The 21,167-nt window shown below is 38.2% G+C and overlaps 1 protein-coding gene across 1 annotated transcript; it reads left to right on the forward strand.

Moving 5' to 3' along the window:
* Positions 1 to 2,495: 2,495 nt before the first annotated feature.
* LOC104813352 lies at positions 2,496 to 20,716 on the forward strand. Its single transcript, XM_010540910.1, has 47 exons — positions 2,496 to 2,608; positions 2,820 to 3,052; positions 3,142 to 3,516; positions 3,764 to 3,852; positions 3,931 to 4,234; positions 4,782 to 4,834; positions 4,918 to 5,132; positions 5,246 to 5,333; positions 5,424 to 5,537; positions 5,704 to 5,802; positions 5,900 to 6,094; positions 6,557 to 6,639; positions 7,094 to 7,319; positions 7,431 to 7,576; positions 7,670 to 7,805; positions 7,917 to 8,000; positions 8,085 to 8,528; positions 8,991 to 9,073; positions 9,528 to 9,753; positions 9,865 to 10,010; positions 10,104 to 10,239; positions 10,351 to 10,434; positions 10,519 to 10,962; positions 11,425 to 11,507; positions 11,962 to 12,187; positions 12,299 to 12,444; positions 12,538 to 12,673; positions 12,785 to 12,868; positions 12,953 to 13,396; positions 13,859 to 13,941; positions 14,396 to 14,621; positions 14,733 to 14,878; positions 14,972 to 15,107; positions 15,219 to 15,302; positions 15,387 to 15,830; positions 16,293 to 16,375; positions 16,830 to 17,055; positions 17,167 to 17,312; positions 17,406 to 17,541; positions 17,653 to 17,736; positions 17,821 to 18,264; positions 18,727 to 18,809; positions 19,264 to 19,489; positions 19,601 to 19,746; positions 19,840 to 19,975; positions 20,087 to 20,374; positions 20,504 to 20,716. The coding sequence occupies exons 2-47, from the start codon at positions 2,833 to 2,835 to the stop codon at positions 20,714 to 20,716; spliced, it is 8,439 nt and encodes a 2,812-aa protein (XP_010539212.1). The 5' UTR covers positions 2,496 to 2,608; positions 2,820 to 2,832.
* The last annotated feature ends 451 nt before the right edge of the window (positions 20,717 to 21,167 follow it).

Genomic DNA, 21,167 nt, shown 5'->3' on the forward strand with positions numbered 1-21,167 from the left:
AGATTGATCGAAAGTAACTAATTCTTTTGTTTCTTTAAAATAATTTTATAAATCTTTCATGGTGATATATCTATTTTGATTAAGTCGTTCGATTATTTCTTGTAATTGTTCTATTATTTCTAATATTTTTGGTTTTTCATCTTTGTCTGGATTTATTATTTCTTTCCCTTTATTTTTTGAAATAATATTATTTACTAATTCTTTAGCTTCGTTGAGTTCTTTTATTATTTGAATCTGTCTATTATTATAACTGTAATTATTTGTTGTTGTTAGTATTTCTTTTATATTTAGTAGTAATTCTTTTATCTCGACAGTTGTTTCTCTAATTAATTTTTCTATAGTTTCTTTTATAGTCTCGATCATCCTATTATTGTTCTAATATATTCTTTTAATTCTTCAGAGTGTTGTTTCATTTCTTTAAGGCTTTTTTCTTGCAGATATATTATTTCTTCTAACTTTTTGTTTATATTTTTAGTTTCATCTTGTATTTCATGGTTTTGTTCGAATATTTTTATTAATTTTTGTAATTGATTTTCTAGATCTGATTTTATATTTTCGATGTTTCTTTTTAATTCTTCGTGATTTTCTGGGTTTTGGTGTATGATTCCATAAGAAGTCATTTCCACAATATTATTCAGGGTGAATCCTATTTTCTTTATTTTATTTCCGAGATTATGATTAGTATCATCGTCGAAGATGGTACCAATATAATATCGGCTTTGATTATGAAGATTTTTGGGTATTGTTATCACCTTTCCTTTATAAGAAAATCCGGGATAACACTCGTATTCATTTGTTAATATTAGTGGTAATCCTTTCGAAAAAACAATTTTTTCGTTATCTATAGTTGTTGTCTGGCTCTGATACCAAATGTTTTTGTGGAGTCAAACTAATCGAAATTTAGTAAAACTGGTTGTGGAGTCAAACTAATCGAAATTTAGTCAAACTGGTCATACCATTTGAATTGGTCATACTGGTCATACCAAAAACTTGGTCAGACTGGTCATTCTGGTATTTCCGTAATTTTATTAAAAATATTGGTTTTTTGGAAAACCCTAGAGATTCTAAGGTGATGCCTATTGCTCTTGTCATTTTTAAGGTTATTTTTGTTATTTTGGCGAGTGAAAGTGTCTCAATGTCGTATTTTGAATTCCCTCCTGTCATGCTTTAGTTAGGTTATATGTCCCTTTTACGTAGAATCTATTTGTCCAATATTCATTTTGTTTGCGAAAATCTATGCTATCTTTTTTTTTTTGCGAGCGTGACGTGAAACATTTCACTTTGGAACAACTTCTTCTTCTTCTCTCTTTTTTGGTATATAGTTCTTCTTATCTTTACTTTTCTAAAATTATTTTAAATTATTTTAATTAACTTATACAAAATTAATTAAAATTATTATAATCATTTTTATGGAATTAGAATTCAATATTAATTTTTTCTATATCAGTCCTTCTAGGACATTATTAGTTTCGCTCGACAATTATGTAGAAATTTATTGAATGATCTGTTTTATTGATAATCAAAATAACATATAAATAGATGAGAGTCTTATATTAAATAAGTAAAATAGATATAATAATAAATATTTCTAAATATTTTTTTTTCTGATTTGATAAAATCGATCTCTATTATATAATATATCTCGTAATATTCTTTAAGATCCGGTATATCTCAATAAATCATATCTCACAAGTTAAATTATTAGTTTTGCACCTAATCGGATTTTAATTAAAGTTCATTTCATAATAATATAGATTTTGGATATTCAATGATTGAAAAAATCTCTACAAATTGTGCCAAAAATTAAATACACTAATATGGAAATATGTAAAAAAAAAACACTTCATCCCTTTAAATTGAAAGTAATTTCATACACGATTCTTAATTATACCGTCGATAACTCTATTCAAATTGTTTGAAATTATTTTATATATATACAAATTAATTAATATTTAACAGCCCTTAATAAATTTTATTCTAAAAACAATTCATATTCAAATTTTAACAATATGGTCTAGACGTAGGAAGTTACTTTCAAGTTGAATTGATTTTTTTTTTTTTGCGTATTTCAATATTTGGTATTTTTTTTTGTCAAATTATAGTATATTTTTGTAGGGTTCGTGTATTTTTATGGATTTTTTTCCATATGATTCAGCAGAAGGAATACCAGTTGCATTGTATACTTTAATATATATATATATAAAAAAAAAAGGAAAAAAAAAAAGAGATATGGGTTAGTTTTGTAGTTGAATTGTTATATATATATATATATATATAATGAGAGTCCAAACTGGTGTTGTTTGAAAATACTAATAGGGTTTGAAATGTGAGCCCGAATCATTGTAATGGGCCTTATGGTAGATTCAGCACTGGCTCTTATGTGACTTTTTGAGGCCCAACAATTTTCTTCGGTGAAAAAAACCAACAAAAATAATTTTTGCTTTCTTGTCGTCTTTTTATAAGTGACGCGTGGCAGTATGCTATTCGTTCGAGGTTACAGAGTCATCATTGTTCGCCGCTGAAAATCCCCCCCCCTCGTTATATGTACGGCCGCCGGCAAATCCCCGCATAACTCTCCCCGCCGCCGCTCCGCCCCAAGTAATTCCTGGTGAGGTCCTTCATTTCCGTTTTCCGTTCTGCGTTTAAAAACTTAGGGCTTTCGAACTTTGTGCTCTGTTCTGGAGAGGTTCCTTGGTGAAATGTAGAAACGCTTGGGTCGCTTATTGAGTGATTATTCGATTTACAGCCTGAGTTGCGATATTTTTACGTTGAACTATCATTGGTTTGTAGAATCTGTAATGGAGTGTGATTCGGCGCAGGTATGCTCTAACTATGGCTGCTCCGAGACCGGCATTTTCTATTTCTCCGGCAGCGAGTAACCCGATCAGGTTCGGATGTTTGCCGCCGCAATGCCTTGTCCGTGTTTCTCGGTCTACGTATCCACGAGTAGCAGCTACAAGTTTTGTTTTGCCCAGTTCTCGGAAGCGGATTTGTGGCGGCGATGTGTTCCGATGTGAACTCCCGGATTTTCGTGTTTCGGCTTCAACTACGGGTTCGTTTTACTTCATTGTGTTGGATTAGTGTTTGGGTTTCGTTGTATTCTCGCGTTTTGAAACAAAAAGCTGCTCAATTTGTTTGTAGGCGTATCAACTGAGACATCGGTGGACCAGGTTCAACTCCCTAGAGGTGATATGTGGAGTGTTCACAAGTTTGGTGGGACTTGTGTGGGAAACTCACAACGGTTAAGGAATGTTGCTGAAGTCATCATAAATGACAATTCAGAAAGGAAGCTGGTTGTTGTGTCAGCAATGTCGAAGGTTACAGATATGATGTATGATCTAATCCACAAGGCACAGTCAAGGGATGATTCGTATGTGTACGCGCTGGATGCTGTTCTGGAAAAGCATCGGTTGACAGCTCGCGATCTTCTTGATGGAGCAGATCTTGCGAGTTTCTTGTCCTGTTTGCATAAAGATGTTAATAACCTCAAAGCAATGCTCCGTGCCATATACATAGGTAGCTAGATGATACTTTCTCTGCCATTTACGTAGTCGTCCTCTCTGTCGTAGTGTGATCACAGATATATGGAACAGCCAATAGATGTGTTTTGTGTGTGGTCTTTTTGATTTTTTCAAACATTTCCTCTCTCAGCATTTTTTTCTCTTAAAGTTCTTAGGTAGTTACTATGAGACATTTCATATGCATTATTTTTTTTAGTCTTCTAAAGTGGGACTAAGAACTGATATCCTTTTCTTCTTTGTAGCTGGCCATGCATCTGAGTCATTTTCGGATTTTGTTGTTGGACATGGAGAGCTATGGTCTGCTCAGATGCTATCATTTGTTGTCAGAAAGGTTTGAAGCAGTTAGATTGCTCTTCGTTAAATATATCACGTGTAAGGTTTCTTACTAGCTTTTTACATTTGGCTGTAGACTGGGCTAGAGTGCAAGTGGATGGATACTAGAGATGTGCTTATTGTCAATCCCACCAGCTCTAATCAGGTCGATCCTGATTTTGCTGAATCTGAGCGAAGAATTGAAAAATGGTTCTCGCAAAATCCATCGAAAGTAATTGTTGCAACAGGGTTCATTGCTAGTACTCCGCAGAACATCCCAACAACTTTGAAAAGAGATGGAAGTGATTTTTCAGCAGCTATAATGGGTGCCCTTTTAAGGGCTCGCCAGGTCACAATTTGGACTGATGTGGATGGTGTATACAGCGCAGATCCTCGGAAAGGTTTGTGCCAAGCTTTATTCTCTTCTCATATTTCTGGACACCAATTATGAGACTTATGTTATAGCTCATGAAAGGTAGCATAACTTTGCAAACTTGACTTTTTACTCCTTACTGAAGAAACCATAATCGGCCGACCCCAAATGAACTTGGAAATAAGGCCATGTTGTTGTTGTTGTACTGAAGAAACCATAATAGAGGGGCTAGAGTGTTTGAAAAGTTATTGTCTTATTGGGCACATTGAGTAATTCAGCCATCCTTTCATTTTTTTTTTCAATCATTGTATTCTATGCTCTAGCTTCATGAGTGCTTGGTGCTCCAAATATTGTGCTCTAATAAATACCCTATACAAAGTGCAGTGAACTTGTCAGTCGATAGTTATTGATACTGGCTGATGAATTTATTTAAAGCTGTTCTGTGTTCTAACTCGAGGACCAGATGATCACCATGATATGAACAGGCAAATTACATTTACAGATTATATTTTGAAAAAGATTGAAATGCTTGCTACATTGTCAGGAATTGTAACACTAAAGAGTGTTTTCTGCAGTTAACGAGGCTGTGATACTGAAGACACTGTCATACCAAGAGGCCTGGGAAATGGTCAATCCAGCAGCTCTTACTTTCTTGGTTTTAGGGGTATCATTCCATATACAATCTTTCTGACCAAAATCACTTTTTTTCAGTCTTATTTTGGAGCAAATGTCCTACATCCCCGTACTATTATCCCTGTGATGCGATATGATATTCCGATTGCGATTAGAAATATATTCAATCTCTCTGCTCCGGGAACAATGATTTGCCAACCTGCTTCTGCTGAAAATGCGGATGACTATAACTTGGAGACCCCTGTCAAAGGATTCGCAACTATTGACAATTTGGCTCTTGTAAATGTTGAAGGGTAATCTAGTCATGGTTATGTGGGGTTTTTTTTTTTTTTCTGTTACTCGTGAACAGACATACTGAATTTGTTTCTTATCTCATTGACTGCATCCTTTCATTTCATTTCCTCAGTACTGGAATGGCTGGTGTACCTGGTACTGCTAGTGACATTTTCGGTGCTGTCAAAGATGTTGGAGCTAATGTGATTATGATATCACAGGTGGTGCAAATTCAAACTTCAATCTTGATGGTTCACCAATCTTTCCCTTTATAAACTTTAGGGACTTGTATAATATTGGATATTACTCAGGCTAGCAGTGAGCATTCTGTGTGCTTTGCTGTGCCCGAAAAGGAGGTGAAAGCTGTTTCTGAAGCACTGCGATCTAGATTTAGTCAAGCTTTAAATGCAGGACGTCTTTCCCAGGTTTTGCCCTCCCTCTCTCTTTGCCCCTCTTTCTGTTGATGTGCCGTTTTGTTTTCCTCTGAAGACATTTCAGGTTTTACCTGCTTAATCTAGTCAAATATATTGTTGAACTTAGTGATTTTGCTTTGGAGAGTTAGTCTATTCTCAAATCAAACATCTTTTCCAGATCGAGGTAATACCTAATTGTAGCATCCTAGCAGCAGTGGGTCAAAAAATGTCAAGTACACCTGGAGTTAGTGCTACCCTTTTCAACGCCCTTGCGAAGGTGATTATCGTGCATGCTTGAAATAGGACGATTTCGTTCTTCAATATCTCATTTCGCTAAAGTGCTCTGTTCTGATAGTTTTCCTTTTCACTTGCAGGCTAATATTAATGTCCGTGCTATAGCTCAAGGTTGTTCTGAGTACAATGTTACTGTAGTTGTCAGACGCGAAGATTGCGTAAGGGCGCTAAAAGCTGTGCATTCAAGGTTTTTTCTGTCAAGAACCACCATAGCAATGGGAATAATAGGTCCAGGCTTGATTGGTGGCACATTACTTGATCAGCTTAGGGACCAGGTGAACTCAACTCTCTAGTTATATTTATCATTGCTGTGGCTGTTATCATGCACACTTTTCTCTACATAAATTAGTGAAATCTCGGCAAAAACATCTCATGTCCCACCAGCCTTATGAAGAAATCTGCATAATAAATCAAATAGTTTATGTGTTTAGAAAATTAAAGATGTAAAACCACTTCTTGTCTTGGCAACATAAAAGCTGGAAAAGGAGATCTTTCAATGGGTTGATATAATTTGAGCCTGGCAAATTCGATTTTCCCTTTTGGCTTCCACCACAATAGGCATGATTCAGGTTCTAGTTCTCTAATTCCCTGCCAATAAATCTGAAGTGTAGAAGCTCCATTCCCAGGGTGTATTAGTTCAGTTCTCAGTTAGTTGGGTTTATCTTATAATTATCGCCGTTTTCAGTCGAATTGTCCAAATTGAGAGGCTGATAAAACATCAAATTTTAATTTTCCAGGCTGGCGTTCTCAAACGAGAATTTAACATTGATCTGCGTGTTATGGGAATTACTGGATCAAGAACTATGCTGCTAAGTGACATGTAAGAATGATATCATCCTCTATGAGATTATATGCTCCTTTTTTGTGATATGGCTTTGTTGGCAGATACACCGATTTATTGCTTATACTATGACTCAATTGTGCTCTAGAAGTTCTCAATCCTCACATGCCTTCTTCAGTCACAGCTTGGGTTGGTTGTGTCAGCAGGGCGTCCATGTATTTGGCTTTTAGACATGTTTAAATTCGAAGTTGGTTTTTAGGACTTCCTTTCCCCTAGTTGTTATTTTTTTGTTTGTCTATGTGGCTACACATCTTTAGTAAGACATCTGTGTGGCTTATTCATAACCTATACTCTCTTTTGGTTGTCAATTTTATGATTTTTGAAATCTATGCTTGTAGAGTAACATTCTCAGGTGGATATTAGTCCCTCTTTCAAACGGCAGATGATTTGTTCTGTTCTGTCTCATAACTTCATTAATGTTTCGTTCTTCCAGTGGGATTGACTTGTCGAGATGGAGAGAACTTCTGAACGAGAGAGGAGAAGAGGCTAATATGGATAAATTCACTCAGCACGTGCATGGAAATCATTTTATTCCCAACACTGTCTTGGTTGATTGTACTGCAGACTCTAATATCGCTACCCGTTACTATGATTGGTTACGGAGAGGCATGCATGTCATTACCCCAAATAAGAAGGCTAACTCAGGGCCCCTTGACCAGGTGATATTTATCACACCAATTTATTTTGGAATATCAGTTAGAAAACAAATAGAAAATATTCTACTGTTTTTCATAGGTTCTCTCTGTTGACGATGTTTTACTTGTATTCAGTACCAAAAGCTGAGAGCTCTTCAAAGGAAATCCTACACTCATTACTTCTATGAAGCCACTGTTGGAGCCGGTCTTCCAATTATCAGCACTTTAAGAGGTCTCCTTGAGACCGGAGACAAGATACTACGGATAGAGGGCATTTTCAGGTTTGTGTATGCCATAACGTTTTTATAGCACTGCAGGTTGTGTTTAAGTTCCTTTCTCGTGCTGGTGATTTATTCTTCTTCTTCTTTTGGCAGTGGGACTTTGAGTTATTTATTCAACAATTTTGTCGGAAGTCGAAATTTCAGTGAGGTAGTGGCAGAAGCAAAAAAGGCCGGTTACACTGAACCTGATCCAAGAGAAGATCTATCTGGAACTGATGTTGCTAGGAAGGTAATGTTTTTTTTTTATGTATTGACCTCGGTCTCTATTCTCGTGTAGCTGTTGTACCCAAGCTAGCTGTGATTTTCACCAATGGGAGGAGTTGGACCATTTTTTATGCAGGTGATAATTCTCGCTAGAGAATCCGGCCTGAGATTGGACCTCTCTGACCTACCCATTAGAAGTCTCGTGCCCGAACCTTTAAAAGTGACGACTATGTCCCCTTTTTTTTTTGTTAAATCACCTGACAATCCTTCGATGCATCTAATATCTTCTGCTCCTTCGCTTCAGGCATGCACATCTGCTGAAGAATTCATGGAGAAGCTACCACAATTTGACAAAGACTTGGCCAAAGAAAGACAGGAAGCTGAAAAATCGGGAGAAGTATCTTCGAACTTTCTAGCCATGCCGGTACTGCATCCTCTCAGAATCATAACATCTGAAACCCTTCCTTTTCCCGTCGGTATAGGACGATTTCGTTCTTCAATATCTCATTTCGCTAAAGTGCTCTGTTCTGATAGTTTTCCTTTTCACTTGCAGGCTAATATTAATGTCCGTGCTATAGCTCAAGGTTGTTCTGAGTACAATGTTACTGTAGTTGTCAGACGCGAAGATTGCGTAAGGGCGCTAAAAGCTGTGCATTCAAGGTTTTTTCTGTCAAGAACCACCATAGCAATGGGAATAATAGGTCCAGGCTTGATTGGTGGCACATTACTTGATCAGCTTAGGGACCAGGTGAACTCAACTCTCTAGTTATATTTATCATTGCTGTGGCTGTTATCATGCACACTTTTCTCTACATAAATTAGTGAAATCTCGGCAAAAACATCTCATGTCCCACCAGCCTTATGAAGAAATCTGCATAATAAATCAAATAGTTTATGTGTTTAGAAAATTAAAGATGTAAAACCACTTCTTGTCTTGGCAACATAAAAGCTGGAAAAGGAGATCTTTCAATGGGTTGATATAATTTGAGCCTGGCAAATTCGATTTTCCCTTTTGGCTTCCACCACAATAGGCATGATTCAGGTTCTAGTTCTCTAATTACCTGCCAATAAATCTGAAGTGTAGAAGCTCCATTCCCAGGGTGTATTAGTTCAGTTCTCAGTTAGTTGGGTTTATCTTATAATTATCGCCGTTTTCAGTCGAATTGTCCAAATTGAGAGGCTGATAAAACATCAAATTTTAATTTTCCAGGCTGGCGTTCTCAAACGAGAATTTAACATTGATCTGCGTGTTATGGGAATTACTGGATCAAGAACTATGCTGCTAAGTGACATGTAAGAATGATATCATCCTCTATGAGATTATATGCTCCTTTTTTGTGATATGGCTTTGTTGGCAGATACACCGATTTATTGCTTATACTATGACTCAATTGTGCTCTAGAAGTTCTCAATCCTCACATGCCTTCTTCAGTCACAGCTTGGGTTGGTTGTGTCAGCAGGGCGTCCATGTATTTGGCTTTTAGACATGTTTAAATTCGAAGTTGGTTTTTAGGACTTCCTTTCCCCTAGTTGTTATTTTTTTGTTTGTCTATGTGGCTACACATCTTTAGTAAGACATCTGTGTGGCTTATTCATAACCTATACTCTCTTTTGGTTGTCAATTTTATGATTTTTGAAATCTATGCTTGTAGAGTAACATTCTCAGGTGGATATTAGTCCCTCTTTCAAACGGCAGATGATTTGTTCTGTTCTGTCTCATAACTTCATTAATGTTTCGTTCTTCCAGTGGGATTGACTTGTCGAGATGGAGAGAACTTCTGAACGAGAGAGGAGAAGAGGCTAATATGGATAAATTCACTCAGCACGTGCATGGAAATCATTTTATTCCCAACACTGTCTTGGTTGATTGTACTGCAGACTCTAATATCGCTACCCGTTACTATGATTGGTTACGGAGAGGCATGCATGTCATTACCCCAAATAAGAAGGCTAACTCAGGGCCCCTTGACCAGGTGATATTTATCACACCAATTTATTTTGGAATATCAGTTAGAAAACAAATAGAAAATATTCTACTGTTTTTCATAGGTTCTCTCTGTTGACGATGTTTTACTTGTATTCAGTACCAAAAGCTGAGAGCTCTTCAAAGGAAATCCTACACTCATTACTTCTATGAAGCCACTGTTGGAGCCGGTCTTCCAATTATCAGCACTTTAAGAGGTCTCCTTGAGACCGGAGACAAGATACTACGGATAGAGGGCATTTTCAGGTTTGTGTATGCCATAACGTTTTTATAGCACTGCAGGTTGTGTTTAAGTTCCTTTCTCGTGCTGGTGATTTATTCTTCTTCTTCTTTTGGCAGTGGGACTTTGAGTTATTTATTCAACAATTTTGTCGGAAGTCGAAATTTCAGTGAGGTAGTGGCAGAAGCAAAAAAGGCCGGTTACACTGAACCTGATCCAAGAGAAGATCTATCTGGAACTGATGTTGCTAGGAAGGTAATGTTTTTTTTTTATGTATTGACCTCGGTCTCTATTCTCGTGTAGCTGTTGTACCCAAGCTAGCTGTGATTTTCACCAATGGGAGGAGTTGGACCATTTTTTATGCAGGTGATAATTCTCGCTAGAGAATCCGGCCTGAGATTGGACCTCTCTGACCTACCCATTAGAAGTCTCGTGCCCGAACCTTTAAAAGTGACGACTATGTCCCCTTTTTTTTTTGTTAAATCACCTGACAATCCTTCGATGCATCTAATATCTTCTGCTCCTTCGCTTCAGGCATGCACATCTGCTGAAGAATTCATGGAGAAGCTACCACAATTTGACAAAGACTTGGCCAAAGAAAGACAGGAAGCTGAAAAATCGGGAGAAGTATCTTCGAACTTTCTAGCCATGCCGGTACTGCATCCTCTCAGAATCATAACATCTGAAACCCTTCCTTTTCCCGTCGGTATAGGACGATTTCGTTCTTCAATATCTCATTTCGCTAAAGTGCTCTGTTCTGATAGTTTTCCTTTTCACTTGCAGGCTAATATTAATGTCCGTGCTATAGCTCAAGGTTGTTCTGAGTACAATGTTACTGTAGTTGTCAGACGCGAAGATTGCGTAAGGGCGCTAAAAGCTGTGCATTCAAGGTTTTTTCTGTCAAGAACCACCATAGCAATGGGAATAATAGGTCCAGGCTTGATTGGTGGCACATTACTTGATCAGCTTAGGGACCAGGTGAACTCAACTCTCTAGTTATATTTATCATTGCTGTGGCTGTTATCATGCACACTTTTCTCTACATAAATTAGTGAAATCTCGGCAAAAACATCTCATGTCCCACCAGCCTTATGAAGAAATCTGCATAATAAATCAAATAGTTTATGTGTTTAGAAAATTAAAGATGTAAAACCACTTCTTGTCTTGGCAACATAAAAGCTGGAAAAGGAGATCTTTCAATGGGTTGATATAATTTGAGCCTGGCAAATTCGATTTTCCCTTTTGGCTTCCACCACAATAGGCATGATTCAGGTTCTAGTTCTCTAATTACCTGCCAATAAATCTGAAGTGTAGAAGCTCCATTCCCAGGGTGTATTAGTTCAGTTCTCAGTTAGTTGGGTTTATCTTATAATTATCGCCGTTTTCAGTCGAATTGTCCAAATTGAGAGGCTGATAAAACATCAAATTTTAATTTTCCAGGCTGGCGTTCTCAAACGAGAATTTAACATTGATCTGCGTGTTATGGGAATTACTGGATCAAGAACTATGCTGCTAAGTGACATGTAAGAATGATATCATCCTCTATGAGATTATATGCTCCTTTTTTGTGATATGGCTTTGTTGGCAGATACACCGATTTATTGCTTATACTATGACTCAATTGTGCTCTAGAAGTTCTCAATCCTCACATGCCTTCTTCAGTCACAGCTTGGGTTGGTTGTGTCAGCAGGGCGTCCATGTATTTGGCTTTTAGACATGTTTAAATTCGAAGTTGGTTTTTAGGACTTCCTTTCCCCTAGTTGTTATTTTTTTGTTTGTCTATGTGGCTACACATCTTTAGTAAGACATCTGTGTGGCTTATTCATAACCTATACTCTCTTTTGGTTGTCAATTTTATGATTTTTGAAATCTATGCTTGTAGAGTAACATTCTCAGGTGGATATTAGTCCCTCTTTCAAACGGCAGATGATTTGTTCTGTTCTGTCTCATAACTTCATTAATGTTTCGTTCTTCCAGTGGGATTGACTTGTCGAGATGGAGAGAACTTCTGAACGAGAGAGGAGAAGAGGCTAATATGGATAAATTCACTCAGCACGTGCATGGAAATCATTTTATTCCCAACACTGTCTTGGTTGATTGTACTGCAGACTCTAATATCGCTACCCGTTACTATGATTGGTTACGGAGAGGCATGCATGTCATTACCCCAAATAAGAAGGCTAACTCAGGGCCCCTTGACCAGGTGATATTTATCACACCAATTTATTTTGGAATATCAGTTAGAAAACAAATAGAAAATATTCTACTGTTTTTCATAGGTTCTCTCTGTTGACGATGTTTTACTTGTATTCAGTACCAAAAGCTGAGAGCTCTTCAAAGGAAATCCTACACTCATTACTTCTATGAAGCCACTGTTGGAGCCGGTCTTCCAATTATCAGCACTTTAAGAGGTCTCCTTGAGACCGGAGACAAGATACTACGGATAGAGGGCATTTTCAGGTTTGTGTATGCCATAACGTTTTTATAGCACTGCAGGTTGTGTTTAAGTTCCTTTCTCGTGCTGGTGATTTATTCTTCTTCTTCTTTTGGCAGTGGGACTTTGAGTTATTTATTCAACAATTTTGTCGGAAGTCGAAATTTCAGTGAGGTAGTGGCAGAAGCAAAAAAGGCCGGTTACACTGAACCTGATCCAAGAGAAGATCTATCTGGAACTGATGTTGCTAGGAAGGTAATGTTTTTTTTTTATGTATTGACCTCGGTCTCTATTCTCGTGTAGCTGTTGTACCCAAGCTAGCTGTGATTTTCACCAATGGGAGGAGTTGGACCATTTTTTATGCAGGTGATAATTCTCGCTAGAGAATCCGGCCTGAGATTGGACCTCTCTGACCTACCCATTAGAAGTCTCGTGCCCGAACCTTTAAAAGTGACGACTATGTCCCCTTTTTTTTTTGTTAAATCACCTGACAATCCTTCGATGCATCTAATATCTTCTGCTCCTTCGCTTCAGGCATGCACATCTGCTGAAGAATTCATGGAGAAGCTACCACAATTTGACAAAGACTTGGCCAAAGAAAGACAGGAAGCTGAAAAATCGGGAGAAGTATCTTCGAACTTTCTAGCCATGCCGGTACTGCATCCTCTCAGAATCATAACATCTGAAACCCTTCCTTTTCCCGTCGGTATAGGACGATTTCGTTCTTCAATATCTCATTTCGCTAAAGTGCTCTGTTCTGATAGTTTTCCTTTTCACTTGCAGGCTAATATTAATGTCCGTGCTATAGCTCAAGGTTGTTCTGAGTACAATGTTACTGTAGTTGTCAGACGCGAAGATTGCGTAAGGGCGCTAAAAGCTGTGCATTCAAGGTTTTTTCTGTCAAGAACCACCATAGCAATGGGAATAATAGGTCCAGGCTTGATTGGTGGCACATTACTTGATCAGCTTAGGGACCAGGTGAACTCAACTCTCTAGTTATATTTATCATTGCTGTGGCTGTTATCATGCACACTTTTCTCTACATAAATTAGTGAAATCTCGGCAAAAACATCTCATGTCCCACCAGCCTTATGAAGAAATCTGCATAATAAATCAAATAGTTTATGTGTTTAGAAAATTAAAGATGTAAAACCACTTCTTGTCTTGGCAACATAAAAGCTGGAAAAGGAGATCTTTCAATGGGTTGATATAATTTGAGCCTGGCAAATTCGATTTTCCCTTTTGGCTTCCACCACAATAGGCATGATTCAGGTTCTAGTTCTCTAATTACCTGCCAATAAATCTGAAGTGTAGAAGCTCCATTCCCAGGGTGTATTAGTTCAGTTCTCAGTTAGTTGGGTTTATCTTATAATTATCGCCGTTTTCAGTCGAATTGTCCAAATTGAGAGGCTGATAAAACATCAAATTTTAATTTTCCAGGCTGGCGTTCTCAAACGAGAATTTAACATTGATCTGCGTGTTATGGGAATTACTGGATCAAGAACTATGCTGCTAAGTGACATGTAAGAATGATATCATCCTCTATGAGATTATATGCTCCTTTTTTGTGATATGGCTTTGTTGGCAGATACACCGATTTATTGCTTATACTATGACTCAATTGTGCTCTAGAAGTTCTCAATCCTCACATGCCTTCTTCAGTCACAGCTTGGGTTGGTTGTGTCAGCAGGGCGTCCATGTATTTGGCTTTTAGACATGTTTAAATTCGAAGTTGGTTTTTAGGACTTCCTTTCCCCTAGTTGTTATTTTTTTGTTTGTCTATGTGGCTACACATCTTTAGTAAGACATCTGTGTGGCTTATTCATAACCTATACTCTCTTTTGGTTGTCAATTTTATGATTTTTGAAATCTATGCTTGTAGAGTAACATTCTCAGGTGGATATTAGTCCCTCTTTCAAACGGCAGATGATTTGTTCTGTTCTGTCTCATAACTTCATTAATGTTTCGTTCTTCCAGTGGGATTGACTTGTCGAGATGGAGAGAACTTCTGAACGAGAGAGGAGAAGAGGCTAATATGGATAAATTCACTCAGCACGTGCATGGAAATCATTTTATTCCCAACACTGTCTTGGTTGATTGTACTGCAGACTCTAATATCGCTACCCGTTACTATGATTGGTTACGGAGAGGCATGCATGTCATTACCCCAAATAAGAAGGCTAACTCAGGGCCCCTTGACCAGGTGATATTTATCACACCAATTTATTTTGGAATATCAGTTAGAAAACAAATAGAAAATATTCTACTGTTTTTCATAGGTTCTCTCTGTTGACGATGTTTTACTTGTATTCAGTACCAAAAGCTGAGAGCTCTTCAAAGGAAATCCTACACTCATTACTTCTATGAAGCCACTGTTGGAGCCGGTCTTCCAATTATCAGCACTTTAAGAGGTCTCCTTGAGACCGGAGACAAGATACTACGGATAGAGGGCATTTTCAGGTTTGTGTATGCCATAACGTTTTTATAGCACTGCAGGTTGTGTTTAAGTTCCTTTCTCGTGCTGGTGATTTATTCTTCTTCTTCTTTTGGCAGTGGGACTTTGAGTTATTTATTCAACAATTTTGTCGGAAGTCGAAATTTCAGTGAGGTAGTGGCAGAAGCAAAAAAGGCCGGTTACACTGAACCTGATCCAAGAGAAGATCTATCTGGAACTGATGTTGCTAGGAAGGTAATGTTTTTTTTTTATGTATTGACCTCGGTCTCTATTCTCGTGTAGCTGTTGTACCCAAGCTAGCTGTGATTTTCACCAATGGGAGGAGTTGGACCATTTTTTATGCAGGTGATAATTCTCGCTAGAGAATCCGGCCTGAGATTGGACCTCTCTGACCTACCCATTAGAAGTCTCGTGCCCGAACCTTTAAAAGTGACGACTATGTCCCCTTTTTTTTTTGTTAAATCACCTGACAATCCTTCGATGCATCTAATATCTTCTGCTCCTTCGCTTCAGGCATGCACATCTGCTGAAGAATTCATGGAGAAGCTACCACAATTTGACAAAGACTTGGCCAAAGAAAGACAGGAAGCTGAAAAATCGGGAGAAGTATCTTCGAACTTTCTAGCCATGCCGGTACTGCATCCTCTCAGAATCATAACATCTGAAACCCTTCCTTTTCCCGTCGGTATAGGACGATTTCGTTCTTCAATATCTCATTTCGCTAAAGTGCTCTGTTCTGATAGTTTTCCTTTTCACTTGCAGGCTAATATTAATGTCCGTGCTATAGCTCAAGGTTGTTCTGAGTACAATGTTACTGTAGTTGTCAGACGCGAAGATTGCGTAAGGGCGCTAAAAGCTGTGCATTCAAGGTTTTTTCTGTCAAGAACCACCATAGCAATGGGAATAATAGGTCCAGGCTTGATTGGTGGCACATTACTTGATCAGCTTAGGGACCAGGTGAACTCAACTCTCTAGTTATATTTATCATTGCTGTGGCTGTTATCATGCACACTTTTCTCTACATAAATTAGTGAAATCTCGGCAAAAACATCTCATGTCCCACCAGCCTTATGAAGAAATCTGCATAATAAATCAAATAGTTTATGTGTTTAGAAAATTAAAGATGTAAAACCACTTCTTGTCTTGGCAACATAAAAGCTGGAAAAGGAGATCTTTCAATGGGTTGATATAATTTGAGCCTGGCAAATTCGATTTTCCCTTTTGGCTTCCACCACAATAGGCATGATTCAGGTTCTAGTTCTCTAATTACCTGCCAATAAATCTGAAGTGTAGAAGCTCCATTCCCAGGGTGTATTAGTTCAGTTCTCAGTTAGTTGGGTTTATCTTATAATTATCGCCGTTTTCAGTCGAATTGTCCAAATTGAGAGGCTGATAAAACATCAAATTTTAATTTTCCAGGCTGGCGTTCTCAAACGAGAATTTAACATTGATCTGCGTGTTATGGGAATTACTGGATCAAGAACTATGCTGCTAAGTGACATGTAAGAATGATATCATCCTCTATGAGATTATATGCTCCTTTTTTGTGATATGGCTTTGTTGGCAGATACACCGATTTATTGCTTATACTATGACTCAATTGTGCTCTAGAAGTTCTCAATCCTCACATGCCTTCTTCAGTCACAGCTTGGGTTGGTTGTGTCAGCAGGGCGTCCATGTATTTGGCTTTTAGACATGTTTAAATTCGAAGTTGGTTTTTAGGACTTCCTTTCCCCTAGTTGTTATTTTTTTGTTTGTCTATGTGGCTACACATCTTTAGTAAGACATCTGTGTGGCTTATTCATAACCTATACTCTCTTTTGGTTGTCAATTTTATGATTTTTGAAATCTATGCTTGTAGAGTAACATTCTCAGGTGGATATTAGTCCCTCTTTCAAACGGCAGATGATTTGTTCTGTTCTGTCTCATAACTTCATTAATGTTTCGTTCTTCCAGTGGGATTGACTTGTCGAGATGGAGAGAACTTCTGAACGAGAGAGGAGAAGAGGCTAATATGGATAAATTCACTCAGCACGTGCATGGAAATCATTTTATTCCCAACACTGTCTTGGTTGATTGTACTGCAGACTCTAATATCGCTACCCGTTACTATGATTGGTTACGGAGAGGCATGCATGTCATTACCCCAAATAAGAAGGCTAACTCAGGGCCCCTTGACCAGGTGATATTTATCACACCAATTTATTTTGGAATATCAGTTAGAAAACAAATAGAAAATATTCTACTGTTTTTCATAGGTTCTCTCTGTTGACGATGTTTTACTTGTATTCAGTACCAAAAGCTGAGAGCTCTTCAAAGGAAATCCTACACTCATTACTTCTATGAAGCCACTGTTGGAGCCGGTCTTCCAATTATCAGCACTTTAAGAGGTCTCCTTGAGACCGGAGACAAGATACTACGGATAGAGGGCATTTTCAGGTTTGTGTATGCCATAACGTTTTTATAGCACTGCAGGTTGTGTTTAAGTTCCTTTCTCGTGCTGGTGATTTATTCTTCTTCTTCTTTTGGCAGTGGGACTTTGAGTTATTTATTCAACAATTTTGTCGGAAGTCGAAATTTCAGTGAGGTAGTGGCAGAAGCAAAAAAGGCCGGTTACACTGAACCTGATCCAAGAGAAGATCTATCTGGAACTGATGTTGCTAGGAAGGTAATGTTTTTTTTTTATGTATTGACCTCGGTCTCTATTCTCGTGTAGCTGTTGTACCCAAGCTAGCTGTGATTTTCACCAATGGGAGGAGTTGGACCATTTTTTATGCAGGTGATAATTCTCGCTAGAGAATCCGGCCTGAGATTGGACCTCTCTGACCTACCCATTAGAAGTCTCGTGCCCGAACCTTTAAAAGTGACGACTATGTCCCCTTTTTTTTTTGTTAAATCACCTGACAATCCTTCGATGCATCTAATATCTTCTGCTCCTTCGCTTCAGGCATGCACATCTGCTGAAGAATTCATGGAGAAGCTACCACAATTTGACAAAGACTTGGCCAAAGAAAGACAGGAAGCTGAAAAATCGGGAGAAGTATCTTCGAACTTTCTAGCCATGCCGGTACTGCATCCTCTCAGAATCATAACATCTGAAACCCTTCCTTTTCCCGTCGGTATAGGACGATTTCGTTCTTCAATATCTCATTTCGCTAAAGTGCTCTGTTCTGATAGTTTTCCTTTTCACTTGCAGGCTAATATTAATGTCCGTGCTATAGCTCAAGGTTGTTCTGAGTACAATGTTACTGTAGTTGTCAGACGCGAAGATTGCGTAAGGGCGCTAAAAGCTGTGCATTCAAGGTTTTTTCTGTCAAGAACCACCATAGCAATGGGAATAATAGGTCCAGGCTTGATTGGTGGCACATTACTTGATCAGCTTAGGGACCAGGTGAACTCAACTCTCTAGTTATATTTATCATTGCTGTGGCTGTTATCATGCACACTTTTCTCTACATAAATTAGTGAAATCTCGGCAAAAACATCTCATGTCCCACCAGCCTTATGAAGAAATCTGCATAATAAATCAAATAGTTTATGTGTTTAGAAAATTAAAGATGTAAAACCACTTCTTGTCTTGGCAACATAAAAGCTGGAAAAGGAGATCTTTCAATGGGTTGATATAATTTGAGCCTGGCAAATTCGATTTTCCCTTTTGGCTTCCACCACAATAGGCATGATTCAGGTTCTAGTTCTCTAATTACCTGCCAATAAATCTGAAGTGTAGAAGCTCCATTCCCAGGGTGTATTAGTTCAGTTCTCAGTTAGTTGGGTTTATCTTATAATTATCGCCGTTTTCAGTCGAATTGTCCAAATTGAGAGGCTGATAAAACATCAAATTTTAATTTTCCAGGCTGGCGTTCTCAAACGAGAATTTAACATTGATCTGCGTGTTATGGGAATTACTGGATCAAGAACTATGCTGCTAAGTGACATGTAAGAATGATATCATCCTCTATGAGATTATATGCTCCTTTTTTGTGATATGGCTTTGTTGGCAGATACACCGATTTATTGCTTATACTATGACTCAATTGTGCTCTAGAAGTTCTCAATCCTCACATGCCTTCTTCAGTCACAGCTTGGGTTGGTTGTGTCAGCAGGGCGTCCATGTATTTGGCTTTTAGACATGTTTAAATTCGAAGTTGGTTTTTAGGACTTCCTTTCCCCTAGTTGTTATTTTTTTGTTTGTCTATGTGGCTACACATCTTTAGTAAGACATCTGTGTGGCTTATTCATAACCTATACTCTCTTTTGGTTGTCAATTTTATGATTTTTGAAATCTATGCTTGTAGAGTAACATTCTCAGGTGGATATTAGTCCCTCTTTCAAACGGCAGATGATTTGTTCTGTTCTGTCTCATAACTTCATTAATGTTTCGTTCTTCCAGTGGGATTGACTTGTCGAGATGGAGAGAACTTCTGAACGAGAGAGGAGAAGAGGCTAATATGGATAAATTCACTCAGCACGTGCATGGAAATCATTTTATTCCCAACACTGTCTTGGTTGATTGTACTGCAGACTCTAATATCGCTACCCGTTACTATGATTGGTTACGGAGAGGCATGCATGTCATTACCCCAAATAAGAAGGCTAACTCAGGGCCCCTTGACCAGGTGATATTTATCACACCAATTTATTTTGGAATATCAGTTAGAAAACAAATAGAAAATATTCTACTGTTTTTCATAGGTTCTCTCTGTTGACGATGTTTTACTTGTATTCAGTACCAAAAGCTGAGAGCTCTTCAAAGGAAATCCTACACTCATTACTTCTATGAAGCCACTGTTGGAGCCGGTCTTCCAATTATCAGCACTTTAAGAGGTCTCCTTGAGACCGGAGACAAGATACTACGGATAGAGGGCATTTTCAGGTTTGTGTATGCCATAACGTTTTTATAGCACTGCAGGTTGTGTTTAAGTTCCTTTCTCGTGCTGGTGATTTATTCTTCTTCTTCTTTTGGCAGTGGGACTTTGAGTTATTTATTCAACAATTTTGTCGGAAGTCGAAATTTCAGTGAGGTAGTGGCAGAAGCAAAAAAGGCCGGTTACACTGAACCTGATCCAAGAGAAGATCTATCTGGAACTGATGTTGCTAGGAAGGTAATGTTTTTTTTTTATGTATTGACCTCGGTCTCTATTCTCGTGTAGCTGTTGTACCCAAGCTAGCTGTGATTTTCACCAATGGGAGGAGTTGGACCATTTTTTATGCAGGTGATAATTCTCGCTAGAGAATCCGGCCTGAGATTGGACCTCTCTGACCTACCCATTAGAAGTCTCGTGCCCGAACCTTTAAAAGTGACGACTATGTCCCCTTTTTTTTTTGTTAAATCACCTGACAATCCTTCGATGCATCTAATATCTTCTGCTCCTTCGCTTCAGGCATGCACATCTGCTGAAGAATTCATGGAGAAGCTACCACAATTTGACAAAGACTTGGCCAAAGAAAGACAGGAAGCTGAAAAATCGGGAGAAGTATCTTCGAACTTTCTAGCCATGCCGGTACTGCATCCTCTCAGAATCATAACATCTGAAACCCTTCCTTTTCCCGTCGGTATAGGACGATTTCGTTCTTCAATATCTCATTTCGCTAAAGTGCTCTGTTCTGATAGTTTTCCTTTTCACTTGCAGGCTAATATTAATGTCCGTGCTATAGCTCAAGGTTGTTCTGAGTACAATGTTACTGTAGTTGTCAGACGCGAAGATTGCGTAAGGGCGCTAAAAGCTGTGCATTCAAGGTTTTTTCTGTCAAGAACCACCATAGCAATGGGAATAATAGGTCCAGGCTTGATTGGTGGCACATTACTTGATCAGCTTAGGGACCAGGTGAACTCAACTCTCTAGTTATATTTATCATTGCTGTGGCTGTTATCATGCACACTTTTCTCTACATAAATTAGTGAAATCTCGGCAAAAACATCTCATGTCCCACCAGCCTTATGAAGAAATCTGCATAATAAATCAAATAGTTTATGTGTTTAGAAAATTAAAGATGTAAAACCACTTCTTGTCTTGGCAACATAAAAGCTGGAAAAGGAGATCTTTCAATGGGTTGATATAATTTGAGCCTGGCAAATTCGATTTTCCCTTTTGGCTTCCACCACAATAGGCATGATTCAGGTTCTAGTTCTCTAATTACCTGCCAATAAATCTGAAGTGTAGAAGCTCCATTCCCAGGGTGTATTAGTTCAGTTCTCAGTTAGTTGGGTTTATCTTATAATTATCGCCGTTTTCAGTCGAATTGTCCAAATTGAGAGGCTGATAAAACATCAAATTTTAATTTTCCAGGCTGGCG

The sequence above is a fragment of the Tarenaya hassleriana genome, unplaced genomic scaffold (genome assembly GCF_000463585.1).
Source record: "Tarenaya hassleriana unplaced genomic scaffold, ASM46358v1 Cleome2, whole genome shotgun sequence".
NCBI lineage: Eukaryota > Viridiplantae > Streptophyta > Magnoliopsida > Brassicales > Cleomaceae > Tarenaya > Tarenaya hassleriana.